The 19376-nt window shown below is 41.5% G+C and overlaps 1 protein-coding gene across 1 annotated transcript in view; it reads right to left on the bottom strand.

Moving 5' to 3' along the window:
• Nucleotides 1-14531, bottom strand: part of PRKG2 (protein kinase cGMP-dependent 2) — a 21539-nt gene extending 7008 nt beyond the window's left edge. Inside the window, exons 1-10 of the mRNA XM_057383883.1 lie at nt 14427-14531; nt 11611-12117; nt 9827-9993; nt 8095-8208; nt 5324-5429; nt 4010-4073; nt 3324-3401; nt 2209-2303; nt 1320-1388; nt 917-1015 (exon numbers count right to left, since the gene is read on the bottom strand). Of these exons, the coding sequence (XP_057239866.1) occupies nt 917-1015; nt 1320-1388; nt 2209-2303; nt 3324-3401; nt 4010-4073; nt 5324-5429; nt 8095-8208; nt 9827-9993; nt 11611-12104 (1286 nt within the window). The 5' untranslated portion in view covers nt 12105-12117; nt 14427-14531. The remainder of the gene's footprint in view (nt 1-916; nt 1016-1319; nt 1389-2208; nt 2304-3323; nt 3402-4009; nt 4074-5323; nt 5430-8094; nt 8209-9826; nt 9994-11610; nt 12118-14426) is intronic.
• Between the last annotated feature and the right edge of the window lie 4845 nt (nt 14532-19376).

Here is a 19376-nt window from a genome sequence, read left to right as displayed (position 1 = left end):
AAAGGAAAGGAAAGGAAAGGAAAGGAAAGGAAAGGAAAGGAAAGGAAAGGAAAGGAAAGGAAAGGAAAGGAAAGGAAAGGAAAGGAAAGGAAAGGCTTCTCATTTCCTAACAGAATCTTAATTTTATTTTCTGCAGAAGCACTTTGTGGATATCATATGGAAGTAAATTAGAAGAAAAATGCTACTGAAGTTCACTGAGTAGAATCAAGAGTATTTTTAGCAAGAGCTGATCCCTGGTGAAATCCCTATCAATGCATTCAGCTGCAAAAGTTTGGGTACTCCAGGTTGGAGAAGCAATGCTTGAAGGACTGTGTACCAGTTCCAGCAGAATGATCAGAAATAAGAATGCAGCTGTATTTCTAAATAGAGGAAAAACATAGTCTGCCAGTCTTCCAGCAGCACTCAGACTGAAATCAGAGGCACATAAAAGTGTGGCCCACAGCTAAAAGCAGACATCAGTAGCATCAGTGCTACACTGAAACATTACAAATAAACTGTTTCTTTTATGTCTGCTTCTTTCTTTTTGGAATGACACTTAGTCTTTTGCACAGAAACACGGTTTCACTAACTCAATCTGGAGTTAAAGTTGGCCTTTAGGGGTTTTACCAGTCAAAGAATTTACCATCAAAATAAAAAATCTATTTGAGCACAAGATCACATTTTTTTCTGTGCTCAGTTTCCCAGGAATAGATTGAATTCTTGTTTGGAAGTCAATACACTCAGATTCTATGTAATTTTTGTATCAGAAAAAGTTTTTTTGACCCCATAATCATGTCCAGACTGTTTTAGTATAGTGACTGCTGTCATTCCTAGTGGTCCATCTCTTTCAGCTACTATCCATGACTTTATTTACATATCTATCACTCTCTTTTATGATTACCTAATACAGATGTGACAAACAAATGATCAGACTTACTTTGCTTGTCGCTTTTCATCAGCCTGGGCCAGATTAGCCACATAACCTTCCAGGTAAGTTTGCAGCTCCTCATAAGTTCCAACTGTTTGATTAAATGTCCTAAAAAACACCAGTTAAACAACATAAACTGACAAGAACGGGCCACAGGAATCTCTGACCCATGAGAGTAGGATAAACATCACCTCTACAAGGAGGGAAAGAAAAGAGTAACTCTGAATTACTCTTAAGCTTCTGCCCTCTGGCACCTACTGTCAGCCTCTCTTCATTAGTATCCCTAAAGCACAACCTCTTGTTCAGGATTCATTTAAAGAAACATTGTGGTTTTGCCTACAGTGAAGTCACATTTACCCACTGAAAGTCACGTTTACCTAYAGAAAGAGGATGCAAATCTTTACTGACTTACTCTCTGTCTATGACGAGACACTCCACGTTGTATTCATCTGCAATAACGTTTGCTGATCTGACATCRTCACTGAGAATTGAAACACATTAGGAGAATTCAGAAACACAGCAAAACCGTCAAAATACCTCACACTGCACTCAGGGAGGGTCACAGATTCTCTGGGTGAAACTCCTCAAAGGCCTCTGCAGCCTGYCCCTGGATTAGTGCTGCTGAACCAAGTACAAAATTAGAGCATTTTATTAGTCATTATTATTGTCTAGTACTGTACTTTTTCCAGTTTCAGTGGGGTTTGGAACATGACATCCTTTAGCAACCTTCCAATAAACTCAGGTGAGGTATAATTAGCACTGCATCAGGATTTACTATGTATTTCTGAAATGATSCTTGKATAGAAAAGATTCCCAAACCCAAAYGATTCCCTACTCAATCATCCACGTAAATATGCATTGTGTGACTCGTTCTCTCTATTTCTTACTGCTGTGGGCAATGGAAACAAGAGCTCATTCCAGCCATGATGGAGCTTATCCATTCTGAAATCTCATCACAGTTTTTATTGAAGTGTAAACAATATGACACAAYGCAGAGGGCCAGAATGTGACTTGTACAGGGAAAACCAAAGGTAGATGCCYGTGTATATTTTCAAATTCTCTCTGCAACCCCTCAAAACATTAACACAAATTCAGTCACTGCCTTCATCTGCTCACTTTACCATCAAAAGAAAGATTATGTCCAAACCAGCCATGAGTTGTAGAATCTGACATATGGTGATGGAGCAATTGAAATCCTATGCAAAAATTACATCCAAACCAGCCATGAGTTGTAGAATCTGACACACGGTGATGGAGCAATTGAAATCCTACACATCATGAATCAGACAGTGTGAACTAACCTAATGAGAGCCTTTTCTCCAAAGTAATCTCCTTTGTGTAGGTTTTTGATCACCTGAGGCTGTGAGTGGTCTGCTCTACTCTGGGTAACTATCACCTGCAAAGTACAGGAACAAAAACTTAGTAAGATAAAGTTTCAAAGTATTGCATGGTTTTCTTTATTTTCTGTGTGTTTCAGAAATGTCTTAAACTCAATAATGCTGCAGAGGGAGTTACAACTATATGTAGTTACCCTATCCTTTCAAAAATTAAACCCAAACATTCCCTGATACCTCTCTGATTTTTGCTAAGAAGGAATATATTCATTATTGCCACCCCCTCAGCATTTTCTCSTCATACCTTTTGAAACAGGGCAGAATAAGTCACATTTTAATGAAAGCTGATCAGATCCCACAGTGGGCAGATGTCATATGAGCTTTTTGTCTTCTCAGCTAAATAGACAACACTCCAGAAGCATCAACTAACATTTCCCCTCATGAAACCCTGCTTCCACAGCAGCATATTCTGCTGACGCCCATGTTAGCAAAAACCAAACTAGAATATCTACASACATTGTAGATGTTTTAGAAACCCTACCGGAGGTTCATTGAGGAAAATTCTCCTGATTTAATCCTTGAGAGTCCTGTGTCAGCCTCCAAGGTATCAGCTGAGGGATAAAGGCTGCTGCCTTGCCCCCCTGGGACTAAAAAATGAAAGGATTCTGAGACACCTCAAAGGCCATTCTCCATTAAGCCTGGGACTCTGTTACTCCTTACATTTTTCACAAGTTTATGGTTTGACCATCAAATATTGCACTATGTAGGAGAATATGCAGGATCAAATCTCATTTACAAAAAAAATTGACTTTATATCTCTGCCACAGTGTCAAGAGGCTTCAGGGCACAATTCAATTACATTATAAATAAAACAGTATAACATGGGTCAATTGTGAATGGAAAACTAGGCTCCCTGAACCTCTGAAACACTGCTCCAGGCTTTTATCACAGTACTGTGAACTTAACAGCATGTGCAAAAACACCCTACATAGTTTTTACTGAAGACCACACCCCTCAAGGTAGCTTTTGAAATACAGGTGTTTGTACATGTTACTTTATAAGTCAGGTTTTTTATACCTCACCTTTCCTTTTGCTATTATAAAGAAGGTATTTCCTTCTTCTCCTTCCCGAATAATGTAATCACCCTTGTCATAGTACTCCTGTTGGGGGGGCAAGTGAGAGAAAATATTGCCAATAAATCACTGAAAGGTTACTCTGCAGAGTTCTTAACACAAGTGAATGTTCCATTGATGTTTAACTTCCTATATCCTTCATACCTCCATGCATAAAGAATAAATATGTACCACTGCCCTTGGAAAAAAATCCCAGCTGTCATTGTATATCAAGCCTTTACCTTCAAAGGCTGCTRGCAAATGCAGCCCTAGGACACAGAGATATTTGGCTGTATTCATGTGCTGGGGACCTAATGCCTTCTTCCCTTACATTTTGCAGTGTATGTGGTCCAAGGAACATGAAAGWATTACACAGCCACATCACAAAGAGCCTGAAGAGAATCTTTGTTCTGAATAAAGGACAGATCATAAATCCTCTTATCTACTTGCTTTACTCCTTTGATGTCAAAAATACAACTTTTATGCCACTAAATATTGCTATTTTCTGCCAAGCTTGAATTCAATGCTGATCACTCCAAAACCACTCTCATATTTTATTAAAAAGGTTGATTGTTTTGTATCTTTGCTCATTTATTCTTCTTTATTGTTTTGAAAGTTTACTGAATACTATTTAGAAAAGCTTAAAAACATCTTACCACTTCCAAGCAGTCCATGATCTTGGTTAATTTATCTTCAGGTAAGTTTTTCAGCAGGGACACACTTCCAGAAAACAGAAATGCAAAACAAACAAACAAACAAAGTCCCACAACCCAAAGTAGTTTCCATTAAAATATTTTTCATGATCTCTTCTCATCTATACAGTTTTTACAGGCACATTTTATAACTGTGAAAACTGGTGGTGAACACAATATATAACTAAATCTTAACTTGGAAGATTCAACCATTCTCATATTGGTTTTGAGTTAAATACAACTCACGCAACTTAGAAATGTGGCAAACATTRGTCAGTTTGTAAATCTACTTTGTATTTCAGGAGGGGAAGGACTTTGATGGGCATATRGATTGATTTCAAAATAATCCAGCAACTGCAAACCCAGAACATTATATCAATTCAAGAACATATTTTCAAACGCATTGCAGAGACTGGAGAATGAAAGGTGACAAATTCAGTACTCTTTGGGCAACTATTGAAAGAGAATCCAATCACAGTAAAAACTCAGTGAACTTGGTGGTTAGAAGGAAAAAAAACACTCCCACCGTGATCACTCAGATTTGTAGAAGTTAGGAAATGACAGAAATTTCCATCTATTCAGGCTCAGTAAAGAAGTGTCTATAGAAATCAAAGTTGGAGAGGGCTGTGAAATTACACAATACATTCTATGCGTGGCCAGGCTTGACATCATGATTTGAAAACATAAAAGAATGGTCATTCCCTGTTAAAAGATAAAATATTACATCAGCTAATTATGGTTTGGAACCTCTAACTTCACCTTCTTCCTAAGGAGAAACATGKCACCAACTGTCAGTGTCCTTGCAGGAGGGAATTACCCTGCTCTGCAGATTTCCTAGTAATTTATGTTGGAAATAGTTCATAAGTTGAGAGATGGGCAGATCTCATATTCAAGTCTCTAAAAGATAAGGGATATTCTTTAATCTAGTCCAGCAGCAAACTAACTATTAGTTGGAGGATTTACTTAATTCTAATGATAAATTACATTGTTTTAACTTCCAGACCAGTAACTTTCCTATACATTTATTCTACTATTTAAAGACATTCAAGCACCTATTGAAGTTTTCTAATGTGATGCAGGAGAAAAACAATTAAAATGGAAAATTGCTCTTACAAATCTTAAAACAAAATTTTTAAAAAGCCAAATATTTAGTCTTTTGAGGCCACATTTTCATTAAGAGCACCTTTTCCTCTCTTTTTATRAGACAGGGACAGTATTGCTGTGCCCCTCAGTAAGTAGCACAAATCAGTGTTAGCAATAGAAATTCATGGTATTTACCTTCTGAGGAAGTTTCTGTATTGCTCTTGTCTGGTTTGTGCTGTCACTCTCATGATATTTTGGAACACTTCTCTGTCCAGTGCCCATGTTTTAACATTAGTGATTGCTTTGAGAAAACAGAAAGTAAGAACAAAATCAGAAAGGTTTCCAGATTGTTTGATGGATAATATGATAGCATCAGGTCATGGTACAAGGCAAATCACCTTTTTCACAAGGCCCAAGGCCAGCTTTTAAAATATCCAGAACCTGTTATAATCAGACTTTCAAAAGAATTCAACCCCTACTTCAAAAAGGAATAGATTTCCAAATTATTCCTTTGTGGAGCATTTTCCACAAAATTCCACAGGCTGAACAACCTTGAAAATGACAGGGCTGAACACTTGGGGAGATCTGCTCTAATCACAGACAATAATTGTACTCAAAAGCTGCAATCTCCAAAGGAGTTGATTTGAAAGAAACAAAAACTTGGCTGATTTTCAAAAATCTATGATATTGAATACTGTGGCTTGGATTTAACTCTAATTCAGATTACATGCAAATGCTTGTTAGATATACATTAAGATAGAAATAACAGGTCAAGAAATAAGTTTAATTTCCTTTAATCCTGTACTTCACAGGCTTTTCCTCCAACTTATCCATTTTATTAGTCAACAAATGTAATCAAAACATAAATTATTTCCTTTAAAAAGAGAATCAAAATAATAATGTAATAATCAGGCACAAAATTCAGCATTAAAAATGCAAACCACTAAGGAGCCTCCCTGTGGAATCATTGACACAACATAACACATTGCATTTCTTATTTTTTTAAGCAAAATGTGATTCCATTAAACTGAATCTTTTATTTTAAAAGATGCTACATCATATTCAGCAGTTTTCCTTCTGCCATAAGAAAGAAAAAAACTGTTTTCTGTGAGATAAAATATACAGAAAAATTTAGAGCAATTGATTTCCTCCATTTTTGATCAACAGAGAATCATTTTTACAKGGAAGAAAAATGCCAGGTTTAAAATGAAGCATGGTCATTCGTGATTGTACACAATATATACATATGCTCTGCCATCTATCAAAATATTTTTTTTTAAAAGTTAGATGCTGGATGGGAAAAAATGGTGTTGCTTCAGTTTTATTTTTCTCCTAGATAAAATCTTTCTATTTATTTTGCATGAAGAAAACAGGGGAAGTATCCAGGCTATTGCAAATGTATTTCTTGTATCTTGCATCTTAACTAAATGAAGCAGTTAAAGAGTTGGAAAAATGCCTGCAATCTGAAAGATGAGATTAAAAAAAAAAAAGAAATTCAGAAAAACAGGGGCAAATCACATTACCAATTTCAAACACAGCTACTACCTGTGAAGATGCTGAGAAGCAGCAGCCACTGAAATGCTGTTGGGATGAAATCCTTCACTTGTGAGTTTTCAGTGACTGCCCCAGAAGGGTGACAGGAGATCCAGCATCAAGAAAGGGTTTCACATGTGTATTTGCTATTCATGCTTAGTTATGGCATTGCACTGCTCTTCCTCCACAACAAGGACCCTGGGAAAGCTACTGGGGAGGGGTGGCTTTCTGCAGTAATTTCAAGTATTCAAATACCTTCTCTTGTCCATAATTGGACAGTTCTGGTTCTACCTCAAAACCGATTAGTGTAAATAAAGGTCTAAAGCAGCTTGACATCTTATTATGGAGAAACACTACTTTATAATGCTAATACTATACACCAGGCAAAAAAGAAAAATAGGGAGCATATTCAATTAGAACAGCATGCTAGTAAGAAAAATAATCAGATTAYGATGCTGTTCTGTTTATCAGGCAGCAACAAAAACAGATTACATGTAATAACTTCCATCTGCACAGCCAGCCATGATTAAGTGCCTTAACTGGGTGCAGGAGGAAAGACCAAAAGCCTTTACAGCAACAACTTCTTGTTTTATTCCATTTGCTCCTGTTTAAGTCAACATGAACTCTTCAAACTTACTGGTGGCACAAAGTCCTTGCAGATTTAGACAAGAACAGAAATTAGTCTTCAAACACAAGTAATATTTATGGGATGGTGGAGAGTGGAAAAATGATTAACTTAATTATATTTAATCACTTACTTGTTTGTCACAGAGCACTTAGAGAATGTTGGAAAGGGAATTAGGGGCTATTTGATGGATGAATACCCAGCGTTATGCAGGAATAGAGATATTTGTATCAGAGCAACACTTCACAACTTCATCCTGCTAGTCTTGAAACTGCCAGATCCGAATGGATCTAGGCAAAACTCAGCAACATAATGATGGCACAGAACTAAAAGAAGTACAAAARCAACAAATTGCTGCATATTTTATTTCCTCTTGAATAAGACTTTACCTGCTCTACTGAAAACACCATGGTTGTAACATGCTTTTAATTTCACTGTAATTTCATACTCAGGGATGCATTTGACACAAGAACATAAGAGCCAAAGACCATCACCTCTACTAAAGCATCCAAAATTAAAATATACTCCTCCCCTAGTAGTTAGTATGCTACAGATCAGGCTAGCTTGATTTTGGAGGTGCCTAATTGTTTGTCAAGTGTTATTCCAGAGATGGAATTATATTTGTGGCACTGTATGATTTGAGTTCCCAAGCAGAAAGAACTCAGCGAAGGAATATGTGGTCTTACTGTCGGTAACCAAGACATGCAAACATCTATTAAATGAAAACTTCAAAGGAAACCTGGGTATAACAGGGATCTCACAAAAAAGTCTGCAGTTTTTGTTTTGAGCAGCAAATAAGCTCAGGTACCTTTCACAGAAGCTGTCCGTGTGCAGTTGTATAAAATGGCCAGTTCACCAAAYGCTGTCCACACAGGTATTGAGGAGAGCAGTTTATTCTGCTGAAAGACTTCCAGACTGCCCTCTGTCAAAAATCATCAGGATAATAGATATTAAACCTGTGCTGAGCTGCACAGAGTGAATGGAAAACAAATCAATTTATTCCTGACTTTGCCGCTCCCTGGAACACAGAAATGGGAACAACGATGCAAACAGTGCTTGTAAACACACACATGAACCAGTAAAGATTTATTTTATAAAATGCACTGCTGACCTACAGATCTGGTCTGGAAGGGAGCGCCATGCTAAATCCTGATGGGATAAACCCTTCCTACAACAAGCCACCCACCAGTGGTTCAGATACTCTAGTGTGGCATAAACAAAAAAGGCTTAAAATAAAGATCACAGGAGAAATTACTCATGGTTTGTCCGCTCATACACATGTGTGAGTACATWTGTGCAGAATGCAAAGGAGAGGACAGAAAAATTAAAAGCACATGAAATCTTCCCTCCAGAAGTTTTTCTTGTGTCTTATTAGCAAAAATCAAAGGAAGCCTGAATTTCTTCACARATTATGCCCCCCTAAAATCTTCCCTTAAAGAAGTTATGAAAGTTCTGCCCTCTTCTCTCCAAGGTACACACCTCCTCCTCAAGAAAATCTAATGCACCAGAAAAAGTTTCAAGTGTACATCTGCTTTCTCATATTTCATCTGTTTTCAAAATGTTATCATTTTGTCTTGCAAGAATATGACCACCCCATCACAAATCTGGCCTCCTCTTTTCTCCTGGAACATTTAAGTTTTCCCTAACACAGTTACCATCATTTTTTCCAACTAAACCATCCATATGCAGCCAGAAGGTGAGCTTTCCAACATATACCAGTTTGCTACTGTTTAAGTATTCCTGCCTCAACAGAACATATTCCTTACAGTATGAGCTCTTATGCACTGAGAGTCTCTGGAACACTTAGTGATCCAAAATTGATGAAATATACAAATTACTCACAAATACACTTTTTTTTTTTTTTTTTTAAAATGGTGAGATGATCTTTCTATTTGCTGATAGAAGCAAATTCTGGGTGTTAAACTTGAGGTCCATTACAGGTGATCTGCAATTTATGACTACAGACTTTTAGCAAAGGTTTATTCCATCAGGCATTATTTTAGGCAAGTCTTTTATCCTAAAGCTTTTTGTTTCTTTGTTGCTTGGTTTTTCCTTTTTTTTCCCCAGAAAAAAACACAAGCAGGCCTTTTTTAAAGAAAGACCAACCTCTCAGCTTTGAAAACAATTAATGCAGACCTCATCTTACAATTTCCCATACACAGAAACTGGTATCTTGTGAATGTTGAAAAGAAAGTTTATTTCAGGAGTGGCTTCCCCGCTGAGCAGTTCTCTGCATTTTAGATAATATCTGTTCTTCCTCTGGAGAAGAAAGGGCTGGCTACACTTACAACAGAAAGGAATTGCTGGCCTCTGGRCTTTCAGAAATGAAAAAGGTCATGAAAATCAAGACTCACATTTCCAAGGTACTTTTTTCTTGCTCTCTTTCTTTCTTTGTAAAAGTCCCAGGTAAAACTTGCATTGCCCTCTGCAGGGATAAATTATTTAGGAGCACAAACAGCATCACGGTCATTTTGTGCAGAAGCTTCTAAACCCTTTCCTGTTTCTTGCCCTTGTGTGTTTTACAAGTAAGCAATACTCACCTTTGAGCACAAAGATGTGTGTGSCTGGTTCTCCCTGTCTGATGACGTAGCTGCCTTGCTGAAATGTCCTCTCATACATACATTCCACCATGTCTCGGGTCTGGTGAGGCTCCAGTCTCTTCAAGAACTGGTTTTTATTCAGGGCATCTGTGATAAGCTTCTTCTCACTGATTTCAAACAAAAACCCACAAGGTTTGAAATTCTGCCTTTAAGTCCCCATGCTCCTAATGTTGACAAAGTCAAAACCCTGACAGATTTCAGAGGCATTTAGGGCCTCCTCTTGTTTGTATTCATAAAACAATGCAAGGTTGTCATCAAAACTAGGTTATGTGGGAAAAATTCCCTGAGGACAATCCAGGAATGAACAAAACCTACAGCAAGTAAATGCACTTACATTGTTAATAGCCATGTAATGACWGAAAATAAGTAAAGGCAATGAGATGAGGCAGGAAAATAAACCCAAGTAGCTATGGTGAGGACGGTGTTTAGAAATAGAGATCATAACTTAACTTCTGCTGAAAGCAACAGGGTTATTGGAATTTAAGCTCTAACTTGGTTTTCAGCTAAAACCAACCTTGCTAATTTGATTCACCCTGGCCTACATCATGCATGAAATATTGCAGCAAAATACAATAATTGCATATAACCTGATACATAAAATGTGCACAAAAGCTTCCAGAACTATAAGAGGCTATGCTTCTGAAACTTCCATTAAAATAATTTGTGTTGAGATGCTCTGAACAGAGGTATGCACTCAAACCACTGGTATACGCATACCATAAAATTGCACCCTTTGTTTTCCAAATATTTCTAAAAGGGAYTGGTGGCTCTCTGTAGCTTCTCCTYCTTCTGAGATAGCTCCTTTCACAACTGTGCAGCCACCCTGTTTTGATTCTAGCTGCTGCACTTTTCTCATCCACTGGCTCTGCTCCTGGCTTTACCCCTCACTGCTTTCACAATTCTGTCTCTGGAAGAACCCTAGCAAACCATGTGGTGGACTGCAGTGCAAGGACTGTGCCAAGGAGAAGACAGGTTACAAACAGAAGGCTCCTGAAACAATGATTTAAGCTACCCAGGTACTTGAGATAAAATATTAATGCAGTTCCCTTACTCTGGAAAAACACTGCTAGCTGAAGTTCTCAGCTCTTCATGGTGACTCAGGCAGCCTTTCTGATTCATGAGGCACCCTCTCAGGTGCAGTGTTGGACATGATGGATGAGTAAACAAGTCTCATAACTCTCAGGTCTACTATGGTACAAACTCAGATATGCCAWGAGTATAAAGCAAAATAAATTTGGCTCCCAACAAATCTGAGGCATTTAAGTGGCTGGCTGAAGTCCAGGTAGAGTCTCAGGTTATGTCTACACTGCAAGGTGAAAGAAGTTCTTAAGGATACCACTCTGATACCTCTGATTGSAAAGTCAGCTGTGACCACAGGTATCTCTGGATCTTTCAGAGTGTAGAAAATATTATTGGATTCACAGTTCCTGCACTGTGACTCTCAGAAGCTGGAGGGCAGAAGGAAGCTGGCAGTAAAGAAAAATYCCAAAGAAACTGTAGGATTTCTCATCTGAAATACAGAGGCTCTCTTMATCTGAAGTCTGTGGGACACATAATTCTTGGTTAAAGTTACACGCAAATTGAACCAGCATCTATCACAGCTGCAAAGCCTAAATGAAAAAGATAAATACTTGAATCCTGATTTGTCATGAGGAGAGGATAYAATTGTGATAAAAGTTATAATCTTGTAACACAAACAGAGAAGGCCTCTGAAATGAGCTCACCTGGAATCCTTTCGGACTGTAGCTTTTTCAAGRGAAAACACAGTTTGCCTGCTCAGATCACAGAGTCGTGTTGTTGGCTCTGCAGACACACCTTCCTTGGCTCCTCTCCTCCTATCAGCAGAAACTTGAAATGGAGAAGGCTGAAGAGAGTGCTCTCCTTGAGTGCTAACAACATCCTGCAGCTTGTTCAGCTGTATACACTTGTTCTGAAGCTCCTTGGTGAGCTCTGCTATGACCTTAGTCTGCATAGCCAGCTGTTCCTGAAGCTCAGCAACATGGCTTTGACTCTCTTGCAGCTGCTGATCTTTTCTCCTCAGCTCCTTTTCCAGTTCRAGTACCTTGCTGCAGAGAACATCAGCCTGCCCATTGATCACATTGATGCCTATGCATGGGTCCATCAAAAACTTATGGCTGGCAGCACAGCCAATAGCGAGGTTTGCTACATGCCTGTTTGGCTGCCTCAGGTGCTTGGGTTTCACTAATCCATTCCCCATTTTGTCCAGAGACCTAGGGGAGAAAAAAAAAAGCTGCAGTTTTATTTCATTCCCCAAGAAGAGAAAATAAAATAAAATCATTGAATTGTGAGCAGCGGATTCAGTAATTAACTGGCAGCTGAAATTGCCATATGCAACTGTAGTAAACACAGCTGATTGCTTTCATCCTCTTCAGTCCTGCRAGTCAGCAGAATAAAGGGCAAAGAGAAGAGGCAGGGAGGGGTGTTAGAAACAAAGCCAAAGATCTCCTGGCTATTACTTATTTTTTTGTGAGTTGAAGGGATGTGTAAGCTCCTGTCAGCCTAACAAAGACAAAGCAAGCAGCAGGAAGGAAGCAAGCTTGCACTTGACTGCTGAAGCAAGAAAATAGTTAGAAGCAAAAAATAAAAGGTGGGTCGCTTCCCCCATTGAGGAACACTTGTTGTGTATGCAGACCAGTTTAACCAGTGGGTCCTTATCTGCCTGGCACAAAGGATATGTGGTTAGTTGGTATATTGCTAACACACAGGCAGCTGGCATCATTTCATCAGCTCACTCATTTAAAACGGGGTCATTTTTGTTATTGTACCAGCTGCTACTGCTGTCAAGGAACAATTATCTTTTTACGGGGAATTAMCCCCTTCCATTGGCTGCTCACGAGAAGAGAGCAGGAAAGGAAAAGGTGCTGGACTCCTGTCAGAACACCTATGCTCCAAACGAGCACTTGTTGCAACCAGCAGGAGATCTGCAGTGACCCACCTTCTTCCTTGGACACGATCTTTGGCAGATTTCATTGGATCATTTTAGAAGAAGCAAGGAATCGTGCTGCTGTTGTGGTCAGCCATCAGCAGTCCCAAAGCAGCTGTTGGTCCACGGACAAAGGACAACTTTTCAGGCTGAACCCCAAGTGATGTGGATGAAATTAATCTCTTTTACCATTTTATTGGAACTGGGTAAGAACATGTCCCTGACAAGGTATGTTGATCAAATGACATGTGATAAAATGGGAAGCTTCAGCAATTTGCTTTTAATTTTTAGTATAATCATGCTTTTAACAGATGAACAGTTCTGTTCTGGTTTACAGCCTTCAGTGGGTCAGAACTGAAATAGCTGACAAGGTACTTCACATCCCAAATCTAGCTTTCCTTAAAACAGTCTTTCTTCTCACTTCTGTCTTGCATATTGTGACTTTGAATAATATTTTTAATTTGTGTCAGTTTCACGAATGCATTTTGACAGCCTGTAAACAGGGCAGTATGTCAGAAATGAAGGCAAATCTGTGCTGCACAGAAGAATTTAAACAAATTGCACATCAGGGTACTGAACCAAGTAACTCTGAAGAGGGAACTGTGTGTCACTGCACATGGCTTAACCAAAGATCTTAGCTCAGCACGCAACCATACTTAAAAAAACGCAAACAACCATCAACATAAACTGAAAGTTACAATACAGAGAGRAGATTATGGGAAACACAGCATCACATGCAACATTGTAGTGGTCTCTGCTACTACGTGCAGTGCCAGTCACCACATTTCAAATAAAGGATATCCCAGACACTTCAAAATTATCTTTATATTTGGCAGAATGACTGCCCCAGGGCACAGACAAACCTACTATTTGGATTGTATCCAGAAACAAAACAGGTTTACTGCGTGATGGGTGAAGTTCATTATCTATCAGCTGCACTACTGTGACAATGTCAATGAAGCTTCTGTTTTCCCATCGTATATGCACAATTAATAGCCAGTGGACAATGGAACAAACAGTGGGATCTGACAGATCCCTGTTTCCACATGGTGCCCTTTACTGGCCACTCGTGCAGGAAACACCCATGTGGCAGGAATCGATACAGGACTGACAAGTGATTTTGGTAATTCAACATTGCAGTAGTCAATTCTAGCAGAAAACTTAAAGCCTTGCTTCTCTGACCAGCTTTACCCGGAGCTCAGGAGACCAAAGGCAAACCAGGGCATTCATCACGCTGTGTTTACTACAGGGCACCTCACAGGCTCTGGACAGACGCGCCCGGGGTCCGGGCAGAGCCAAAATACACCCCAAAACACACCCCAAAACACACGGAGGTGTCCGCGCCCGCCGCGGGATGCCCGGGGGATGCTCAGGGGGTGCTCAGGGGGTGCTCAGGGGGTGCTCAGGGCGGGATCCAGCGCCAGCCAAAGCCGTGCCCGCCGCAGGACCGCAGGGTGTCGGCGCTGCAGGGCCAGCCCCACCGCCCAGCCCCCGCCTCGCTGGAGCCCCGCATCGCCCCGGGAGGCCGCAGCTCCTCCGGGCTCCCCGGCCTCCCCCGGCCCGCCCGCCCCGCTCGGTGCCGCGGGCTGCCCTCACCTGTGTCCCCGGCTGGCCCCGGAGCCAGGGCGGGCTGGCGGCGGCAGGGACGGAGCGCTGCTCCCCGCGGAGCCGGGCTGGGCACGGAGCAGGGCTGGGCACGGAGCTGGGTTGGGCACGGAGCTGGGTTGGGCACGGAGCTGGGTTGGGCACGGAGCCGCTGCCCGGCACGGCCGGCCGGGGATGCGGCGGGGCCCGAGGGGCGGCGGTGGGCGCCCGTCCCTCCCTCGCTCCTTCCCTCCCCGGTGCCTCCCCCGGTGCCTCCCCCGGCCGTGCGGGAGCTGCGGGGCTCCGGGCTGGCCCCCGCCCGGGGAGGGGCAGCGCTGAGGGCGTGGGGAGCCCGGAGGGGCCGGGCTCGGCGGCGAGGCGGATCCCGGGCCGGGCCGGGCCCCTCAGGGCACCCCAGCCGGCACAGAGGGTGCAGGGCCCGGCGCGGTGCCAAGCGCTTGTCCTGCTTGCTTCCCGCTGCTCTGGGGATGGGTCTCGGCGGGATCCAGCACAGATATCTGCCGAGATCCCGCAGCCCCTGTTCTCTCAAATTGATCCTCTAAGCACCGCGCAGTCGTGCCAGGAGCCTGCTCGTGTCCCGGGATATATCCTCACCCAGGCTGGCCCCAGAATGGAGCATTGCCTACGTTCAATATTGGCTCCTGRTAGAGTACAGGTTTCTCAAGGGCTGTTCTCTCTAGCATGTACCTCCGTGTCGATCCAAAACATTGCTCTTCAGGGCTTGTTAGACTCAAACAGCTTGACAAACCATGGATGAAAGATTTTTACAACAGGCAAAGAGCTGCACACACACCTGGATGTGCCAAGCAGACTCGGCTAACACCAACCTGTAGCCTTTAGGACACTGACTCTCTGATTTTCTCTACTTACCTTCTCCTTTTGGGACTGCCTACTTATAAATTCTCCTTTGGTTTCAAGAGATCTCAGTGTTCAGCATGGTTTCCCCARTTGCTGTGTCTGGGATGAAGCAGCTCACATAAAATCTAACCCGCCCACAAAAGCAAAAGAAAAAAAAAAATGCTGGTCACATACATTTGACTGACTATTCAATACCTCAAACCAGAAATGTTATAGTGATCACTGAAGCATGTGATGAGAAAGCTTGTCCCAGCAGCTCCTTACACTCTGCAAGTGAGCTGCTCTGGGATGCAGCAACTCACTTGGGTTCCCTGAGGCACTTTGCCAGCACCCTCTTTTCTTGTTGTGAAGTTCATAAGAAATGTAAACGGGTTACATTAGGGATGATTTGCTCAATCTAGACTAGAATGTCATTTGTTACAAGTTATCTTGAAAATCTGAAAAACTTGTAACTTATTTTGGTGTTACTGTGAAAGAAAAAGCTGTACAATCATTTTACACAAGCCCTATATTCTATAATACCCACTGTCCTTTCTGCAAACTGCAGGGGCAACAGTAAACCTATGAAGCACAACAGGGGTGGCCTGCTGTTAATCCTTTCCATTTATATTGCTGTCTCAGTGAGAAATAGATGAGACATTTATTGCTATGAAGTATTGAGGAGCAGGGGCTTGAAAAGATGAAGATTTAGATTGTACCTTTTTGCTGCTTTCATGTTTTGTAGCAGAATAAAATTGATGGTGTTAAGCATTGCTTTGTTGGTGTTGGGTTTTCTGTTTCTTTTTTTTTTTTTAGATAGAAATCAAACAGGGATTAGAAAATAACAGTGCTTCTGCTTCTTTCATGCCTTGGGAAATACTTCTTTATTTTAAGAATTTTGCTTTTAATTTTGTGAGTAGCCTGCTGAATCGGTAATCTAGAAGATGAACTTCAGCCTGAAACACAACACAGTCTCACTTGCCCACTGTACTTCCAGAAAGAGCRTTTTGTTTGGGGTTGATCCCTTCTTCCCTTCCACTTCAGATAAAAGTTTTTTTATAGTGGGTTTGCGGTTGTTTTTGTGGGTTTTGGCTCATCTAGCACCATGATTAAAAATCAAACAATAAGAAAAACACTGAAACCTAAAGCACATAAATCATCTAACCTCCATTCCTCTCAATGAGGAAGAAAAAAAAAAAAAAAGCAAACATGCTCTGTTTGCTAAAACTTAGAAATAGTGAAAAGTTTTTGTAGGTGTCATGCTGTCTTTGTGGACAAGTCACCCTTCTGCACATAAATACCTCAAGTCTGTGTGTGAATTGGCCTCTTGCACTCTGGGTGAGAGAACAATTTTTGGGACAAAAGCCTCTGTGAGAGGTGGTGCTGCAGTCCTGGGTTGAGGCCGGGATCACAGCAGTGTTTGTTCAGAAGGCAGCAGATAACAAATGATATCCTGCTTTTCTTTCTGTCACCATTTGCCAAAAAAAAATCCTCCTCCTCAGCCTTGTGGGAAAAAAAGCTTCTCATCCAGCTAAAATGATCMCTGGGCAAAGTTCACCACATTGCAGTGCATCTCTTTAAAATTGATTGACAGGGTGAMTGTGACCAGGATGTCCTGAGCAGACTCTTTATATAGATATGACAACAAAGTTTATGGCATCCAAAAGAGGGACTGTAGGAGAGAAATTACATTGCTTCTTAATTCCCTGGCAGGAACCAGTCTTTTCATTGCAGGAAATAATGGAAATTTATTGGCCATCTTCTCCCCAAATAATAAATAAGCCATTGAACACTGCCTCACTCAGTGCCAGTTCACTCACCAGTGTTCCACTCGGCCATAACTTCCTCCTGCYAAGAATGCTCTAACACCTGGAAAGGAAAGCATTACAAAAGCACATCTGCCACTTCAGTTGCTCCAAACCCTCAGTTCCACCACTYTCACTCTGTTTGATGAAGGATGAATACACTGGAGCAGTGCAAAACCCTGCAAGGAAGAGAATGTCTCAGAGCTTTACCTGKCACAGATAATTCTGCCACCTTTGCTGTCTCTTCTGCTTTTTTCATTGCATCGAGAGCAAGCACCAAACTCCTGAATTAATCCTTGCTCATCATCACAAGACACTGAGCATCATTCTGGTATTAGGATTCAGCTGAGATGTAGCACACTTGAAAAGACACTCAAGTTCAGGTATCACATTTCAAAGCATCCTGCTATTGTGGTTACCTTTTTCATGCAAACCTTTTMTGGTTTTGACCCAGGTCTCATCTTTACACTGAAGAAGTTCTCCTGTGGCACTCACTCTCTGTCAAGCCATAAGTTTGAGCAGTCAGGTTAAATAGCCACAGCAGTGCTTCTGAGCTCTCCCTTTTCCTGCCCACTCTCCAGAGAGATCCATCCCAATTCAGCATCACTGGTGGTGGGATATAGTCCGGGACTGTGAAAGGAAAGCTCACCAGGAGGGTCTGAGGTTTATTTACAGGGGTGGAAATAAACCCTTACAAATTCATTTGCACTTCCACTCCCTGTCACTTTGGTCTCTCCAGATTTCTTTTTCCAGCTGCTCATCTCAGTGCTACATTTCAGTTTTCAGCTGGGTGCAGACATCTGGTGGTCGAGCTGGTGATGGCAGCTGAACAAGGGAMGCCAAACAAGGAAGGGGTGCAGGGTCTTTTTTACTTACACTTTGACCTAGTGATAGGAAAACCAAATCTTCTGTGTAGCAGGGATTTCTTTTCAGTTTTGTTCCCCTTCTACCTTGCTGCTCATTTTCTCCCGTGGTCAAGCCTCAGGGTCCTGCTGTTCCTGTTTACTGTGCCCCACAGATTGCAAGTCACTTATGCAATGCAAGTGTGCTCAGAGCTGGGAAGGAGGCTCTTCCAGCAGCACRAGGGACACCTTCCCAAGCAATACCTGCTGCACAGATGCTCACAGAAAAAACAGTGGCTTCATCAGTCCTGCCAGGCACAGATCACTGCATCTCACTCCTCCCTGTGACAGCCAGGAGCAGTTGGGAGCAGGAGCATTTCCAGACAATGTGTGTGGTCCTTCCCAGACCATCTCCATCTGCCCGCAGTCTCCTGCCTCTCTTGGATACATTTTGTGTATGCTTTGGCTGCGCAGTGCAAGAGGAGAAGAGAATTACATGTGAATTTGTTTTAGGACGTGCTGAAGAGCTGCTTCAGGCAAGACACAGATCCTTCAGTGTGTGAWGCCTTTGGAAAGGTATTCAAGCTCTCCCACTGAGATACTGTGCAGGTAGAACACATGTGGAGAGTATTCCACACACTGAAAGGAACATGCAGGATCAAGCACTGCTGCATACTCCATCCCCTAAAGGTGGGATCAACTCTAATTTTACCTTTTCCAGGGAGCCCAGTGAAGAGTGAGATCATCTCACTGAGATGAATGAAGCCCTGGAGGTGCCTGATTCCTTCCAGTATCTCAAACTACATGTGCGACACCCTGGCTTGCAAGTGTGACATCAGGTGAATCTCTCAGTAGACAAAGTTCTTTTGCCCGAAAAGCCCAAGACAAATATAACTTGACACAAAAGACTGATCTCAAGAATGAGCAGACACTCCCTACCTCTGGCTCTGGTCCGTGTCTGTCTCTGTTCAGTGTTTCTTCAAAACTTAATGTGTTTCCAAGACAAGTAATTTCCTCAGCTYCAGACAACTGTTTTAATGCCATTTTGCTTTCAAATATTTGTAGCTGAAAAAGCAGGAGCCCACCTGTTGCCATGAGCTTGTTTATGTAATTTGTTCTACAATCAAGTAAATTCCAAATCGTAGACTAGAGGACTCATCTTACAGGAGGTTGTGGAAGCAATGTGATACCAAACTGATACATGAATGGACTGACAAAAGCAGTGAGGATATGATCGAAATCAACACGGCGAGAGACAGCACTTAGAGCTAATATTTTTACATTTGACCAATGACAAGGCAGGGACAAAGGAAAAAGAGGAGAATACATTTATCCAAAATCATTTTTATATGCTTATTGGGTTCATTCCCCAAGTATTTGAGTATTTGTTTCCAGAAATTAAATATGTGGGTGATGGCAGATGGGAGGCTTGTTGCTTTTCTCTTTTCAAAAACCTA

The sequence above is a fragment of the Malurus melanocephalus genome, unplaced genomic scaffold (assembly GCF_030028575.1).
Source record: "Malurus melanocephalus ecotype Western Australia unplaced genomic scaffold, MMel_1.1 scaffold_668, whole genome shotgun sequence".
Classification (NCBI taxonomy): domain Eukaryota; kingdom Metazoa; phylum Chordata; class Aves; order Passeriformes; family Maluridae; genus Malurus; species Malurus melanocephalus.
This window is presented reverse-complemented; position numbering and strand designations above follow the sequence as displayed.